Source organism: Giraffa tippelskirchi, chromosome 13 (genome assembly GCF_054371585.1).
Source record: "Giraffa tippelskirchi isolate mGirTip1 chromosome 13, T2T-mGirTip1v1.2.pri, whole genome shotgun sequence".
NCBI classification, from domain to species: domain Eukaryota; kingdom Metazoa; phylum Chordata; class Mammalia; order Artiodactyla; family Giraffidae; genus Giraffa; species Giraffa tippelskirchi.
In genome coordinates, this window is record NC_137287.1 from 83,087,705 (window position 1) to 83,105,404 (window position 17,700).

At 43.2% G+C, this 17,700-nt stretch overlaps 1 protein-coding gene across 1 annotated transcript in view; it reads left to right on the plus strand.

Annotated features, from left to right (window-relative positions):
• CFAP61 (cilia and flagella associated protein 61) overlaps window positions 1–17,700 on the plus strand; it is a 252,305-nt gene that overhangs the window by 135,306 nt on the left and 99,299 nt on the right. Inside the window, exon 19 of the mRNA XM_081558711.1 lies at window positions 12,931–13,058. Coding sequence (XP_081414837.1) covers window positions 12,931–13,058 — 128 coding nt within the window. The remainder of the gene's footprint in view (window positions 1–12,930; window positions 13,059–17,700) is intronic.

Below are 17,700 nucleotides of genomic sequence, written 5' to 3' on the forward strand. Positions count from 1 at the left end.
AAGATGAAAGAGATAATGTTCTTAATTTCTTCAGAGCAGCTCTGGGATACTGTCGAATGTCAATGGAAGTACAGAACCTGATTGAGAGGCTACGCATGTGCATGAAGGCACACCTCAGACATGCACAGCAGAGCCCTGAGTTTTAGCTTGCTTCCAGGAGTGTGTGAAAAGACCCAGGAGTGAAAATCAAGAAATGTCAGGGACACAGCTAGATTGAAAAGTTGTATCTGTAGAACAGCCCTCGCTTGGACAGGAGGTCTCAGGAAAATGAGTTCTTTTCCCACTGCTGTCATTTTCCTGGCAAATGAACCGGAGACCTGAACCAGCAGTGCGAACAGCCAGGGACCCAACCTGAGCAAAAAGCTTGTTCCCGGGGAAACAAATTTCCCCTTGTGCTCTGTGCCCAGAAATGCCCAAAGGCTCTCCTGACCCTGCTCCACCCTCTGTGTCCCCTCTGTGTCTGCCTCCCTTGTTCACTCTGCCTTCTCAGGGCATCATCTGCAAATGCATGTGTAGAGCCTAATCTGTTCTTCAGTAGGATACCTCAGTCTTCCAGACTCTTTCACTGGCTCCCCCTGCCATCCCATCTGGAAAGTTGTTTTTTCTCTTGCCCATCACCTGGGAAGGATCCTTCTAAATCAAGCTCAGCTGTCATTTCCTCGAAGAAGACCATCCTGACTTCCCTCCTATCATGAGTTCAATGAACGCTTGTTTTAATTCTCCCAATCTTGGGCTGGTTTGTTACACAGCCATAGCTTCCTGGTACACTGCCTTTAATCACACATGCGGCGTTCTCTTAGTTTACTCATATCTCCTGACTTAATGAGAATTCCTTCATGACAGGAGCCGTGCCTCATTCTTTTCCCAGCCCTGGGGCCAGTGCTTGGCACATGGGAGATGCTCAATATGTGTCTGTTGGATTGAAATTGTTGACCTAAGGTCTGTATCAAATTTTTGATGGGAGAATTTCAGGCAGCAGGATTCTGGATGGGTTATCCTACTATCCCCAGAATCACTCCACGAATCCAACTGCCTTCTCCACCACCAAGTCAGACTTGCCTTGTTGCTAAAATGTTGATTTCATACAAACAGTTTTTCCCAGAGTTGCTTCTCTCACTGGGGAAATTGCTCTATGTCATAGAAACTCTTTGCTGAATATTTGTAAGTTGCTTCTATGAGAATAAGGGTAGATTCCAGTCTGCTTCTGGGATATTAAATGCAAATGTTTTTAAACCTATGGCTAAATATAAACTTTCCATACATCCTGATAAAGCACATGTCCCAGATATGGGATAGGAAGGGAAGGATGGCCTGAAGTCCTCTTTCTTTAATCAAATAATGTTCAGACAGATGATACCTGACACATTTTCTGTAAATCGTTTTTTTAGGAAGTGCAAATAAATAACTATACAACTTTTTTCATTTAACAAAATTCCCAAGAGAATAAACTTATCACTCATATACTTCTCTGATTCCTCACCTAATTATTAAGAGCTTCAAATTCTATATTATAAACATACATATATTCATTTGTATTCAGTGTATGTATGCATGTGTGCTAAATCACTTCAGTCGTGTCCAACTCTTTGCGATCATATCGGTTGTAGCCCACCAGGCTCCTCTGTCCATAGAATTTTCCAGGCAAGAATACTGGAGTGGGTTGCCATGGCCTCCTCCAAGGGAACCTTCCTGACCCAGGGATCAAACCTGTGTCTCATATGTCCTGCATTGGCAAGCGGGTTCTTTACCACTAGCGCCACCTGGGGAGCCCATTCACAAATGGAGAGGACCATTTTTATCCTTGATACTTGTAGTAAAATGCCATAATTTTCAGAAGGGCATTCTTTGACAGGAACAATGCCTTTCATTGCTTTTGAATTTGAGTATTTTCAAAACCTTTGAGGCCAAGCCTTCATTTTATTCCATTACAAATGGGTCTCTGATGTGGCTCTAGAGGTTGAGAGTGGTTAGGCAGCTAAGATGTTAAGTCAATCAGTTTTTTCAAGAGACATGGATATAATAGTGATTTGTGCTTTTAGAGCAATACAGGTCAGGTCATTGATTCTACAAACCATTTCTCTGCCATGGGTTTGCTTTTGGCCTACCTTTTGCTGTCTGTTCACCCCAGAGATGTCATTTCTCCAGTTTCTGGCTGATATTGTATTGGAGATTATAACTTTAGTGCCAAGTGGCTGAACCTTAACAGACAGGAGTTGCTGGGTGTGATGAGGAGTGCAGAAGACATTTCTAAATACTCGGCACCTCTTCAGATGGGAAGGGATGGATGTGGAGCCACAGGAGGTTATCCTGGCGCCCGTGCTAGCATCCTCACATTGGGGAATCAGTGAGTCTCTGGGTCTCTGAAAAGCCAAACGTGGGTCTCCCTTTGCCTCTGCTTGAGTATTGCATCAAAGCAACCATATTTTCAGTGATTATAATATGAGCTACTGGTTCAAGATGTTATTTAATTAAAAACAAGTGAATTTAATCACCTTTATCAAATCTAAGATGCCATTATTACGGGCTTCCCAAATGGTGCTAGTGGTAAAGAACCCGCCTGCCAATGCAGGTGACATAAGATACACAGGTTTGATTCCTGGGTCAGGAAGATCCCCTGGAGAAGGACATGGCAACCCACTCCAATATTCTTGCCTGGAGAATCCCATGAACAAGAGGATCCTGGTGGGCTACTGTCCATAGGGTTGCAAAGAGTCGGACACGACTGAAGCGACTTAGCGTATACACGAGATGTCATTATTATAAGATAAACCCTTACTTTATGTACTATTAAGAAAAAAACATGGCCAAACTATGACACAGTGTCTTAATGAGAGCCCTGAACAGCATACAAATCGGTCATACAAGTCTTATTGCTTTGAAATTTCTTTCATCTATTCAGAGAGGAGAGCCAATTTATGTTCCCTTCAATTGCATTGTTTGCTGTGGGATGCGAAAAGAAAAAAACTTTTACATGTGTCTCAGTAACAAAATATGACACAGTTTTGTCTACTTGTAGGCATCTATCATCCCTTATTTGCTCCCATAAAGCACTCGATTGTTGCATTGCAAGAAAATATGGAATTATAGCCATTCTCTCCAATGACTAATATTTGCTTCACTAATATCAAATTTGCACCCTGCTGTGTGGTTTCCAGGCCTTCATGGGAACATAATAAGTGTTCATTTCGATGCCAAATCATGCTGTAATCTTTTTGAAGGCATTGTCAGCAGCAGTTAAACTCATCCCATGTTGTCACATAATGCATATGACTCTCTGGAAATGATGACAGTGAATAGCCTTGATCAAGTCACCTGTGCCCAGCAAAGGACAACTGTGTCACTGCAGCTACCTGGCTGACCTCAATGGCTAAGATGACCTTGACCATGAGGCTGTTTTCAGGGATGCTAATGTGGAAAAAATGTGTACCCTAGAACTGGTGAAATCCATTAAAGTCACTCAACTTCCAAAACACTTCCCCCCCACCCCAGATATAAATGTGTAAGAATGGTTGCCAGTGAATGTCATGGGGTGGCAATAATTTGAACTTTTAAAACGTTTGCAAATAGTGATAATAAACAGGTGGGGGGTATGAGTGTAGCAGAGATGGAGCCGATAACAAAAATATTAAAAAAATACAAGTTAAAGAAACTCACCCATTGAATTATAGAAGCTTAATGAATTATAGCTGGGCTTCCCAGGTGGCACTAATGGTAAAGAAGCTGCCTGCCAGTGCAGACACACAAGAGATGTGGGTTTGATCCCTGGGTTGGGAAGATCCCCTGGAGTAGGAAATGGTAACCCACTCCAGTATTCTTGCCTAGAGTATCTCGTGGACAGAGGAACCTGGCGGGCTATAGATCATGGGGCCGCAAAGAGTTGGACAAGACTGAGCAACTGAGCATGCACAGTGGCAAAGAATTACAGCAAAGACCACAAGTCAGCCCCACCATCCTTTCCCCCCTTTGCCTTAGTAATAAGATCTCAATTTTGTTATAGGCAGCAATGCCCCAACAAAGAGAATGTGTTTCTTAGAGCCCCTGCATTAGGCATGACCATGTGACTCAGTTTTGGCCACTGAGATAGAAGTAGTAGTTTAAACAAAAATTCTGAAAAGTTGGTTAAAGGCTGTGGCTTACTGGAAGGAAGCCCCTTTTTTTCCTCCCTTCTCCTTTCTGCTTCCTGGCATGAGGACATGCTGTCTGGATCTCTGGCAGCTATCCTGGGCCATCCTTGAGGATAAAAGCCATGCACTAGGATGGGGAATTAGGCAGGTAGAAGTCTGGCTCTGCCTCAATAGCCTTGGACTATGTATTTCCAGATTTCTTCTTCATAAAGAGAGAAATTATCTTCTATCCTGTTAAAGCTACTGTTTTGTGTTTAAGCTGCATTTTCTGTTGTATGTAGCCAAGTCCAACCCTAACTGAAACAGAAACCCTCTTCTTTTAAAAAAATTTTTTTTTTACTAATTTCTACGCAATTTATTTGTTCATCCCTGCACTGAGTCTTCAATGCTGTGCTTGGACTTTCTCGAGTTGAGGTGAGTGAGGGCTAGTTGTGGTTCGTGGGCTTATTATTGCAGTGGCTTCTCATTGCAGTGGCTTATCTTGTTGCAGAGCACGGGCTGTAAGGCAAGTGGGCTAAGTAGTTGTGGTGCACGGGTTTAGTTGCCCTGAATCATGTGGAATCTTTCTGAGCCAGGGATCAATTGGTGTTCCCTGCATTGGCAGAATTCTTAACCTCTGGACCACCAGGGAAGTCCAGGAACCCTCTTTTTTAGCTAGGGCTCAAGCTCCCACTGTTTGCCTGGGGTAATGTGAAGAATGTAAAGGAGTTGAAGGCATGATTGTTCTTTAAAGAAATAAGAATTCTTCATGGGTAGTTCAGTTCAGTTCAGTTGCTCAGTCGTGTCTGACTCTTTGCGACCCCATGGACTACAACACACCAGGCTTCCCTGTCCATCACCAACTCCCAGAGTTTATTCAAACTCATGTCCATTGAGTCGGTGATGCCATCCAACCATCTCATCCTTTGTCGTCCCCTTCTCCCCACGCCTTCAATCTTTCCCAGCATCAGGGTCTTTTCCAATGAGTCAGTTCTTCGCATCAGGTGGCCAAAGTATTGGAGTTTCAGCTTCAGCATTAGTCCTTCCAACGGATATTGGGATCATGGGTAGAGTTATGAATAATTTTGCAAGGCGAATTAGGGCCTCATTCACTTTGCTAACTTTACCATGTGCCTGGGGCAACAATGGGGATCCTGTAGGAACCCCAGATCACCCCTTGCCCCACGTTGCATGGTTCTGAGTACACTCATCCCCGTGTTAGGAAAGCAAGTCAGAAGAGGTCCCAGAGTCATCCCTCTCAGCAGATGCCAGAGACATAACAGTGTGCGTTCTCCCTAAGTGCTGGAGCTGCAGGAAGTGGTAGAGGTGCCCATTCTCTAAGAGAGAGGAAGGTTAAGGGAATCCTTCAGAAAACAAGGCTGAAAACCATGGCATTGTCCTGACAGCCCCCTCAGACTGTGCTGGGACAGGTGATGGCGTTCCTACCTTGCTTCTGAGCCTTTTAATGAACTTTTCAAAATCGCGTTGTGCATCTGTGGAAGAGATGTCCCACTTATTGAATCTTGTTCATGTGTCTGTATCTCCTTAGTCTTTGTTTATTTGGTAAATGTTGCAACACTTTGCCCCCAAGAGGTCAGTTTGTGAACTTTGAACTCTGAAACGGGCACAGATATTTATAGCGCTGTCAACCTGTCATTATTCATCTTGATCAAATTGGGGAAAAGTGGGGGGGGGCGTTCTCAAAAAGAAGAGAATGGAAAAGTGTAAGGAGAAAAAAAATTTCATTTGTAAGGCAAAAATAGGCTTATTAAGAGTTTCAGAAACTCTATTTCTAATGGCTTTGAATCTCTCCATCTTCCATTTTCTTGCCTGAACAGAGCTCCCTTTGAAGTCTTTGGATGCTTTCTGTAAGAAAAAATAGATACACATGGGTGTGGAGCTGAAAATGGAGCTCCTTGTTTCGTCCTTTTAAAATGTGTTTTCGAAGATTTGCCTTTCATATTGCAGATGGGAGAGAGGATATGCATTTTACCTTGTGTAACATCTTTGCCTGAAAAGCTCCAAGTATTTGTCAATGTTTTTTAATGAATAGTTACCATGTTTGCCTGCTGAGGAAGGCAGAGGCTTGTATAATTTACTTCCATTTTACACCTGAGGAAACTGATATTTAAGGAAAAGAGGCTCAGAATTTCAACCAGTAGCAGAGTTAAGAAAACAAGCCCAAACTTTGCCGCCAGGCTAATGATGCCCAGTCCAGTGATCCTGGAGTTTGAACGTCACCCCCAAACGAAATGGTGTTATCGGAAAAAATTCACCATAGACGTTGTCATGTCGCATTTTAGTAAGAATTGGGTTTATTTTATAGGATCATTTGTATTTATTGTCACTGCTTTCTAGTTTAATGGCCTGTTTGTAATTTTAGCAACTTCTGGTTTTGAATCTGTTACTAAAATTGAGTTTCACTCATGATTTTGTTGTGAGTTTAACTCATTCTAAGTGCAAAAGAGAAACTTAACCAGTTATGAAAACACAGAACTCAGGTCTGTATATACCAGACAAAGTTATATTTTGACTAGTTTTTTTGTACACACAGAACAGTTAACGCATATGCATACAACTCAAAACCATGTCTTTAAGACCTCTTGACAAATGTATGTGAATCACGGCATAAACTCACTTGAGCTTGTACATCAGTATCGTTTTTACTAAACAGATAAACTTTTATCCTAAGTAGCTCTTATTATGGGGCATCCCTGGTGGCTCAGTGGTAAAGAATCTGCTTGCCAATGCAGGAGATGTGAATTCAATCTCTGGGTCCGGAAGATTCCCTGAAGAAGGAAATGGCAACCCATTCCAGTGTTCTTGCCTGGGAAATCCCATGGACAGAGGACCCTGGCGGGCTACATACTGTCCATGGGGTCGCAAAAGAGACACGATTTAGTGACTAAACAACAACAACAAAGCTCTAATTATATCTAAATCATTGGTTTGGTCATTTGAGCAGCTGGAAAACACCAAAGGAAATATTTTGAATCAGTGGAAATTATATCAACACCCTTTAAGAAGGGCTCATGAAAAGTCAGCCTATCCGTCCTTTCATCATTGATCAAATGTCCAAAAATGTGTGGCAGGAATTGTTCAGATAAAACAAAAGCTAAACTAAAACTGAACAATGCCTCAGAAAACAAAGATGTAGCTCCTGACCCCAGGAATCAAATAATCTAGGGCGGCAGACCAACTCATGAATTAATAGAAGGATGAAACCCCTCAATGAGTCACGCTCTCACTTATACAAGATTTTCTGATTCAGAAGTTTGTAGGCGATTACAGATAAATAGCTTAAAATTTAAGCACATGCTCATCTCTATTCCCCATTTTCTCATCTCAACACCCTGCCACATGACTTTTATCATCACTTCTCTCAGAAACCTTCACACTCTCTCCCCTCCACACCTCACCCCGGCTCTGGAATTTCCAAACCGAGAGAATTTCCCATATTATCCATCCTCTCTTCTCCCATCTCAGGGATGGAACTTAAGGCTTGTGTTTTAAACTCATTACGAGAGTCCTAATCTATTTTAAGGGACTTGCCTTTTAGCCTTAAAAGTTCAGCTTATACATGCTGTATGGTTGATTCCTTCTTGCTGAAAGTGAAAGTTGCTCAGTCGTGTCCAACTCTTTGTGACTCCATGGATTGTACAGTCCATGGAATTCTCCAGGCCAGAATACTGGAGTGGGTAGCCTTTCCCTTCTCCAGGGGATCTTCCCAATGCAGAAATTGAACCCAGGTCCTCCTGCATTGCAGGTGGATTCTTTACCACCTGAGTCACAAGGAAAGCCCAAGAATACTGGAGTGGGTAGCCTATCCCTTCTCTAGCAGATCTTCCCGACCCAGTAATTGAACTGGGGTCTCCTGCATTGCAGGTGGATTCTTTACCAACAGAGGTATCAGGGAAGCCCTTCTCGCTGGGGCAGCTGTTCATCTCTCTTTAATATCATCCCTTTGTCTAAAAATGCTCATTTAATGCCATTAGGAAAATAGAATCATAAATGTCTCAAAAGAACATGGAGGTAAGAATCTGACCTCTCACCCATATTATCACTGGTACATAGTGGAACGGCTTATAGACACTCCTCTCTTTCATCTTTTTTAAAATTTATTTATTTATCTAATTTTTTACTTTACAATATTGTATTGGTTTTGCCATACATTGACATGAATCCGCCATGGGTGTATGTGTGTTCCCCTTCCAGAACCCCCCTCCCACCTCCCTCCCCATCTCATCCCTCTGGGTCATCCCGGTGCAACAGCCCTGAGCACCCTGTCTCATGCATCGAACCTGGACTGGCGATTCGTTTCACATATGATAATTTACATGCTTCAATGCCATTCTCCCATATCATCCTGTCCTCGCCCTCCCACAGAGTCCAAAATACAGTTCTATACATCTGTGTCTCTTTTGCTGTCTCGCATACAGGGTTATCTTTACCAATTTACTAAATTCCATATATATGCATTAGTATACTGTATTGGTGTTTTTCCTTCTGGCTTACTTCACTCTGTATAATAGGCTCCAGTTTCATCCACCTCATTAGAACTGATTCAAATGCATTCTTTTTAATAGCTGAGTAATATTCCATTGTGTATATGTACCACAGCTTTCTTAGCCATTCGTCTGCTGATGGACATCTAGGTTGCTTCCATGTTCTGGCTATTATAAACAGTGCTGCAATGAACACTGGGGTACACGTGTCTCTTTCAATTCTGGTTTCCTCGGTGTGTATGCCCAGCAGTGGGATTGCTGGGTCATATGGCAGTTCTATTCCCAGTTTTTTAAGGAATCTCCACACTGTTCTCCATAGTGGCTGTGCTAGTTTGCATTCCCACCAGCAGTGTAAGAGGGTTCCCTTTTCTCCACACCCTTTCCAGCATTTATTGTTTGTAGACTTTTGGATAGCAGCCATTCTGACTGGCTTGTCTGTTTCATCTTTGATAACTTACTATTCCAAAGTACATTTAATTTCTGTCTATAAGGTATGAGTCAATAGATAGATCTTGTATTTTTACTTTGCTATTAAGGAAATAAAAAAACAGAAACAAGCATCTAAACCAGGGTCTCCAGGGCACAGCACATCTTTGGTAGATGTTCAGACCAAGAAAAGGAAAACCTGACTTGGCTCAGAGGGTCTTCCATACCTGTTTTTATTTACTGTGGAAATCTGTAGTTTGAAGGAACATAAAGGAAGGACACATTGTGCTTTCTTCCAAAAATGCTTCGACCTTCCAGCTTACAGGCCAAACAAACCCTTTGAAAGCCGTCTTCATTTGCAGTTGTCACTGAAAGACATTTCCAGGCTGGAAAGAATGTTTTTTTTTCAAGGTATTTAAAAACCGCCTATCCTAACAAAAGGAAAATGTGGCTTCTTCAGGTTACTTCTTCATACCCAATGATGAATATGTTTTTAATTAAAGCCTGGGCACAAAAATGGGTTTCCCGAGAACCATTGTGAGGCCTGATTGCTCTCCCGAGACACCCACCCTCGTGGGTACTGATGCTAACTGCTGACACCCGAGGCCACTGTGTGTATTCAGCGGTTAGAAAGGTGATTTCTGAGGCCTGGCAGCTGTTGGTGTTAAAGCTATTGTGAGGGAAACAAAAGCCATTCTGCTCTGTTCCCCCGCCGCCTTTGTATCTTTGATTCAGGAGCTGTTTCATAAATGAGGTATCATTCTTTACCAGGGAATTTCATGACTGCCTGTGTTGCAGTGTCCGCGTACACTTCCTGACCACAGAGGGGAATGTCTGAACATACCTCCTATGGAAGGAATCTTAGGTTCTGACCTCTGTGAAGATGCTTGCATCTTAAGTCTGTTAATTGGACCTTCGATTAGATGCCATCATACCATGGGCTATGCTTTCTGTCTTCTTCCCTCTAAACTGTCAGACCCAATCTGCTGCTGCCAAGGCTTGTCCTGCAAGTTAATCAGAACACAGTCCACTTTGGCACCCAGATGTACCAGGGTTAACTAGTTTTCTCACAAAACTCCTCATTGGCCTGTGCTGGGAAATTTTCAGAGGGCAAATCAGAGTGATGTTTGTTTGAAGAGGAGAACTCTTTCACCTAAATGGTATATTCATTATTGTCATTCAGAAAGTCTATCAGTTTAGGAAGTTTTTAGTTGCGTGTAAAAGAAACAAACTGGCCTAACCATCAGGGAAACAGCACGGGTTGCATCTTTCTCCCCAGCGCTTCCTCCTTCCCTGGGCTGCACCCTTGTGTGTGACTTTGACATTCTTCCCATTCCAGGGGAGTCTGCTTCACCATCTCTTGGGTGTTGGGCTGAGCCTTGTGGCTTGCTTTGGCCATGCACGATATTTTTTAATACCTTATTAAGAAATAAGTGGGCTTCCCTGATGGTTCAGCAGGTCAAGAATCTGCCTGCAATGCAGAAGACACAGGAAATGCAGGTTCAATCCTTGGGCTGAGAAGATCCCCTGGAGGAGGAAATGGCAACCCACTCCAGTATTCTTGCCTGAAAAATTCAATGGACAGAGGAGCCTGACAGGCTACAGTCCATGGGGTTGCAAAGGTATTTCTTATTTTCGCTTATCCTTCTTGCACTTTCGTGTTGCCATGAGAAGGACAGACCCAGCTCTCTGTCACCAAAAAAGATAAGATAGGTAGGAGAATGGACACATATATATGTGTGGCTGAGTCTCTTTGCTGTCCACCTGAAACTATCAAAACATTATTAATTGGCTATATTCCAATACGAAATAAGAATTTTAGTAAAAAAGAAAAAGTAAAATAATCTATGAGAATATATTGTACAGCACAGGGAATATAGCCAATATTTTATAATAACTATAAATGGAGTGTAACCTTTAAAACTCATGATTCACTCAGTTGTACACCTGAAACTTATATTGTACATTAACTGTACCTTAATAATAGATAAATAAAAAAAAGGAGAGCCATGTGAGGCCAAACTGAAAACTTAAGAGCGAAGTCAAACCCTAGTGAATCCCACTGACATCAACCTTCTTCCTGATGTCTCAGAGTTACCTGAGTCAAAATAGATGACAGTGTTTTAAACCACTGCATTTTGGGGCAATTTGTTATGTAACACTGTTTGGCAATAGCTGACTGATACTTATTGCTCCTGTAACTGAAGAGCCCAAAGATAGCATGGGGTTCAGGTAGGATTTGAAAGAAATTCCTTTTCTATTTCTTTGTTATTCTCTTGTAGCTTCATCCCGGAATCTTTTCCCTCTGGGTGACATGATGACTAGACTGTTTCAGGCTTCACATACCCTAAGCCATCTGGAAGGCAAGAGGCTTTTCTTCTTAAATCATCACATAGCAGTCCTGAGCTTCACTCTGAAGCCAGCAGAGGTCACATGTCTATTCTGGGTCATTGTTGAGCAAGGAGGGTGGGATTATACAACCTGGTTTGTATCAACCAGAGTCCCCTCTTAAAGATGGGAGTGGATTGTCTTTTCCCATAATCCATGGTGTGCCTCATTAGATGTGGGAGAGAGTGAAATAGATGCTGGGAGGCACCATCAATGTTAATTATGGGGAGAGTCTAAAATCTTGGAACTTTGTTTTGGATTTCTGTTAATACTTTATTTTTCTCAAGACATTTTCCTCCCTCGTGTTGCTGGGCTAGCTCGAGCTGAAGAGAGGAGATTTATCCTCTAGATCACATGTGCTCGTGGGTGAATTGCAAAGCATGCGACCCACCCCCCCATGCTGCCTTAGGCACTAGAAAGTAAGTGGGAGCTTAGCTTTCCATAGGACTTCACCATTAGACTTCCAACTCGTGATGTCTCAGGATTTTGTGAAAATTAAAAACTGGTTTGGTCTACTAGATTTGAAGGTCTCTAACCTAGAGGATGAGTTAATGCTAATGTAATAAGAACTTGAACGAGAGACATGCGTTGGTGTGGACACCACTCCACCGACTCTTGGCCTCCATTGCTTCTGATAAGAAGTCAGCTGCAAACCCTGTTATTGTCCGGACACACAGGAAGCATCAGATTAAAATGTTTGTTGAATTTATGAATTAAAAATTGGAAGCAAAGTCTTCTGATCTTTCTAGTCTGATATTCTTTCAAGAGTACCCCATCACTTCTTTGTAGTAAAATCTTCCCTTGTACATTTCATGCTCCCACTGAAGCCTCTGCAGGAAAGTGAACCAAACAAATCAATCCAGGTCATTTTTTCAAACACAGGCATTAAAACAATCATCTGTTACTCTCTGTGCTTCCAAGAGTCCTCTCTGACCCTAAGTTATTTGAAAGACTGAACAAGCCTTATTATCCAATATGCTTTTGTCATTCAACACGTTTGTCATTCTGTAAATATCACTGAACATCTACTGTGCTCCAGATGCTATGAGGGATGCAGAATTGAATAGAGTTCATACTTTCCATCAAGAACCTGGCTACTGTAATCCAGTCATTCACAGTTTCAGGAAACCCTAGACAGAAGTGAAGATTGGGGTCTTTGATGAAACTATAGTTTCTCAGGGAGCAGCTTGCCTGTCTTCCTGTGGGATCATTCACCTTATCATCTCTAGTCATAGATGGCCTCAGTTCTGTCTGAAACATCTGTTAATAGTAAGACAAAAAGTGATCTAGATTAAGCATTTTGATGTGCACCAGCCTAGGTATTAGGTATATTCCCATATTCTTACATTAATTTATTTGACATTCTTTCCTATAAATCTCAGGGCTGTGCAGGGGCATTTTTAAGTTTGATGTGCTGGTAGTATTCTGGTTAAGTAATTGCCAGTTTGGGAATGCAGACTCAGCTATGTTTTCCTCAAGTCCACTTTTCTCTTTGTGCTTTTTTCCAGTTGAGTTATGCCTTGAACCATACAAACAGAAAACTATCGTTGGAACCTAAAATAACTGTCAATGCCAAGATTGTTGTCGTTGGAGCATCCAACGTTGGAATTTCCTTCCTAGAAACATTGGTATTTTGGTAAGTTGTTTTACTTTATTTATTAGTTTGTTTTTAAAGGGGCCTTTCTCTTCCCACACCTGAGAGGGTCCCTTGAAAAGACAGACCTGATTTTTTTTCGACACCTCACATAACGTACCTGTGTAGATTAATAAAAAAAATGAATCAGAGCAATATTCTAGATCAGAGGTTGGCAAACTCTAGCCTCTCAGGTCAAAGCAGGTCCACCTGCTTTTGAAAATAAAGCTTTACAGTAATGCTTTACAGTAAAGCTTTACAGTAAAGCTTTACAGTAACACAGTAATGCTCATCTATTTATGTTTTGTCTCTATTTTGTTAATACAGTGGCAGCTTTGAGTAGCTATGACAGGGACCATGTGGCCTACAGTGCCTAGTATATGTCACTCTGACCCTTTCAAGATGTTTTTCAGCCCGTTTCTATACTAGTGCTCGCTTTTTGGCTGAATTATAAGAATCACCTAGAGCATTTGTTAAAGATGCAGATTCCCAGACCCTGTAGACATATGGAAGGAGAAAGTCCCATGGAGGGCCTTGGGAACTTGTATTTTAACAGATGTTCTATGTGATCAAGCAGGTGTGGGGATGGACCAGTTTTGACTTTATGCATCAAGAACAGGCTTCAGAGGTGGCAGGCAGGCCAGGACGTTTCTTTCAACCCCTGCATTTTGGGTGCCAGGGGACAGAGTACATTCCCCCAGGACAACTGAGGTTCATGCATCTGTTTGAGCTGTTTTCTATTATCCTTGAAGCAGTGTATAATTTCTGCCCATTGTCCTGATAGGTGATTCCTGAGGCTTCTCAGCTCCCCCCACTAGCTTTCTATCTGCTCAGCAAATTTCAGTCCCTGTTTCACAGGAAGAGCCCCGGGTTATTGTCCAAGAACTTGTGTTTGTGGCCTAGTATCTCCACCACCAGCACAGAACTGCCAGTGTGTACCTGACTTCTCTCAGATCCAGGTTACTTTTGTAAAAAGTCTCCACGTGTTTTCAAAGACCCTGGTTTGGAGAAACTGCAGACTTCTAAGTTAGGAGAATCTATTTCTTTCTCCAAATCTTTTGCTCAGGATCACATGAGAAAACTTTGGCTACCGTTTAAAACTGTAGGTGCTAAGAGGAGAGTGGGCAAAGGGGGAAAGGTATCACCACTAGCTGAGTGGTGAGGGCTAAACAAGGAATGGGGCAGAGGAAAGGACCCCTAGAAGGTGTTTGCTCCTGGTGGACAGGGGGATAAGCTAACCCCAGATGGTTAGTTTACTCATCTGACCTCACATTTAATGGAAGGTTTTTTCACTTCCTAGCCAGTTTGTTCAGTTATTCAGAACACACCCTTAGTTAACCAGATATAAGTCACCTGTCTTTAATTTTTTTAATTAATTAATTTTTGGTTGCACTGGGTCACCATTGCTGGGCACGGGCTTTCTCTAGTTGTGGCGAGCGGGGGCTACTCTTTGCTGTGGTATGCTGGCTTCTCTTCTGAAGAGCACAGGCTCTGGGGGGTGCTGGCACAGTAGTTGTGGCGTGCAGGTTTAGTTGCTCTGAGGGATGTGGAATCTTCCTGGACCAGGGATTGACCCCATGTCATCTGCGTTGGCAGGCAGATTCAGATTCACTGTACCACCAGGGAAGTCCAAATTTTAAATATAAATATATATATGTATACATACATACATATATATATATATTTGGTAGTGCTGAGTCTTGGTTGTGGCATGCAGGATCTTCTATCTTTGTTGCAACATTCATGACAAGTGTAAATTGCAGCATGCAGGATTTAGTTCTCTGAGCAGGGATTGAACCCGGGCCCCCTGCATTGGGAGCACGGAGTCTTAGTCAGTGGACAGCCAGGGAAGTCCCATAAGTCTCCTGTCTTTATTGAAATTAGAACAAAGTTCACAGGCTTTAAATACTGTGGTCAGTTTATTGCAATCTTGCATTGCAAGAAAGGAATCATGAGATGCACTCAGGAAACTTCCTTTTCGCTGCCCATGCCATTCTGTAGTCTGAGGTCTTCCCTGTTCTGACAGGCCTCCTCACCTAATATTCTGAACAGCAGTTGTGTGCAGCCATTTTTGAATGATGAATGATCTGGGTGGAGTTGTGAAATTATAGTAGAGAAGAAGTTATCATAAACAGATCTTAAATCTTAATTTAGCTATATATCCAGTCATTATGTCTTGTTTAAAATGATTACATTGATATATACACATATAATTTTCTTTTTATGGAATCAACTTAGATTTAATAAAGACAGGTATAAATTTTGATATAAGTACTTGGTTGATTAAATTCCTCAATCAGACAGACCTTTTTAAAGCATTTTAAAGCACTCGTGGTTCTCTGTCATCGTTGCACAGATTATGTCCACTAAAAATAGACCAGTATCAGTTTACGGATATCTAATCCCGAAGAGAGGAAATAGTTCTCTCATTATGTTCTCTAATTATTTCAAATCAGCAATCACCATAGTAACCTGCTGTAGATTTTACTTAACAGTTTAACTGCCATTTGAACTGGATTTTATAAATGATTCGAGTTGGAATGAAATGGAAGAAACGCAGTTTTCACCAAGCACTGACCTCCAGTGAGGATTAAATCCATGTTTCAGAGGCAAGATTTAGGAGTCGCCCTCCTGTGCTCTTGCTCTATGTTATTAAACCCAGGTGGGGCCCCATAGTTCCCAGAAAATCCATCTGAGGCCCAGTACAGCGACCTCTTTTTCCAGAAAATCTGATCATCCTGTCATCTGGTGACAAAGCAAACACAACTCTTTGTTCTTACATTATTTACATGCAGAAGAACTGCAAAGCACCTTGGGTCTCCTCTTCAGATACCAAAAGCAGCCCTTGCAGAAGTTCTTTGCCTTGTCATCTTCTTCTTTCCCCAAGTGCCATGACGCTACTAGGGCGCTGATGTGATTTGTCCACAGTCACCAGCTAACACATCAGGGGGCTTCCCTGATAGCTCAGTTGGTAAAGAATCCGCCTGCAACACAGGAGACCCCAGTTCAATTCCTGGGTTGAGAAGATCAGCTGGAGAAGGGATAGGCAACCCACTCCAGTATGCGTGGGCTTCTCTGGTGGCTCAGCTGGTAAAGTATCCACCTGCAATGCGAGAGACCTGGGTTCTATCCCTGGGTTGGGAAGATCCCCTGGAGAAGGGAAAGGCTACCCACTCCAGTATTCTGGCCTGGAGAATTGCAAAGAGGATCACAAAGAGTCCGACATGGCTGAGTCACTTTCACTTTCACTTTCACCAACTAACACAGATACCGGGATGTGAGCTCCACATGGGAAGGGAGTGTTGAGGGGATGTTTGGGGTTTTGGATTTTAGTACAACATTCTGTCTGGTCCTCAGCTGCTACCCACCCACAGCCACACCTGCTCAGAGGATACCACGTCCTGTCTGGTCATCAGGCTAGTGGATTGCTCGGCGACTTCTTCTTGTCCTCATGAGGGCCAGGCCTCCTGGGCCCTCCAGTGCCCAGTGACATGACTGGCAGGCATTTCTAGAGACACACACCACCCGCCATGTGTGTCCATGTCCTCCTGGTCCTGGTGAATCCTCTGGGGCTGAGTTGAGTGGCCTTAGACTTTCTACAATCTCTGTCGACCCTCCTGAGCCAGCCCTGGCTGGCTGATACAAAGGGGAAAGGGGCAGGGTGATCCAGGGTGGAAGGGAGGCTCAGCTAACTTGCCCCCACCCCCCGCACCCAGGTCTTGTTCATCTGTCTTCGGAGGGCACTGTGCCCGAGCAACTCCACAGGGGGCAGAGGAGGGAACGTGTTCAGGTCCCCAGGCCCCACCTGGCAGGCACACCCTGGCCTCCTTCCCCATCACCCACCTTGCCGGGAGGTGTGCCCCCATGGTGGGGACCAGGGGCTGGGCAGGGGGAGGACAGCAGGCATGCCAGGGAGCTTTCTTGAGGTGGGGGGCATAGAGTAGAAAACCCCTACTCATCTGTGGAATAGAGGGCAGTGAAATGGAGGGGAAAGGGAACTTTTAGGACCCTTTGCTGTGTTTTTCATTGTGCCCAAGACATTCAGGTGATGGACATGAGCTATATTAAAATTGTAGTTCTCATGATTGATAGGTGGTGTTTGTTTGGCTGCCTGGCCCTTTGGGACGGAAAGATGTTGTCTTAGGCAGCACAGTTGTTTGGTCTTATCCTTCCTGGTCCTTCTGCTTAAAACCCCAAACACTGGTTTTTGGCAGAAAGCTCTTGGCCTCAGCCATCAGTCCCCTTCTCCGGCCAACCAGAGCTGCAGTCTTGCCCTCCTCCCCGGCTGAGGGAGGGTCATGGCAGGGGACCCCCAGTCCTGCCAACCCTGAGGTGCTGTCACACCAAGACCTCCACCAACTCTGTCAGAGTTTAGTCTAAAAGGAACTCCCCATTCTCAGATCAACAGCCAGGTCCAGACGGGAGCTTCCATCATCTGTCAGGGAGATGCTGTGTCCTAAAGGAGAGCTTTGCAAGGAAGTCAGAAAACTCTTTCCAGTAAGCAAGGGACCTCTTTCCTCATAGCCAGTCATATTTTTACCAGCTCCTTGTTCCTGCAGAATTCCCCAAATGCAATGCTTTGACAATGTCAGCCTTTCCACAATGGTACTCCAAAATCAATTTTAAAAAAGAATTATGGACATGC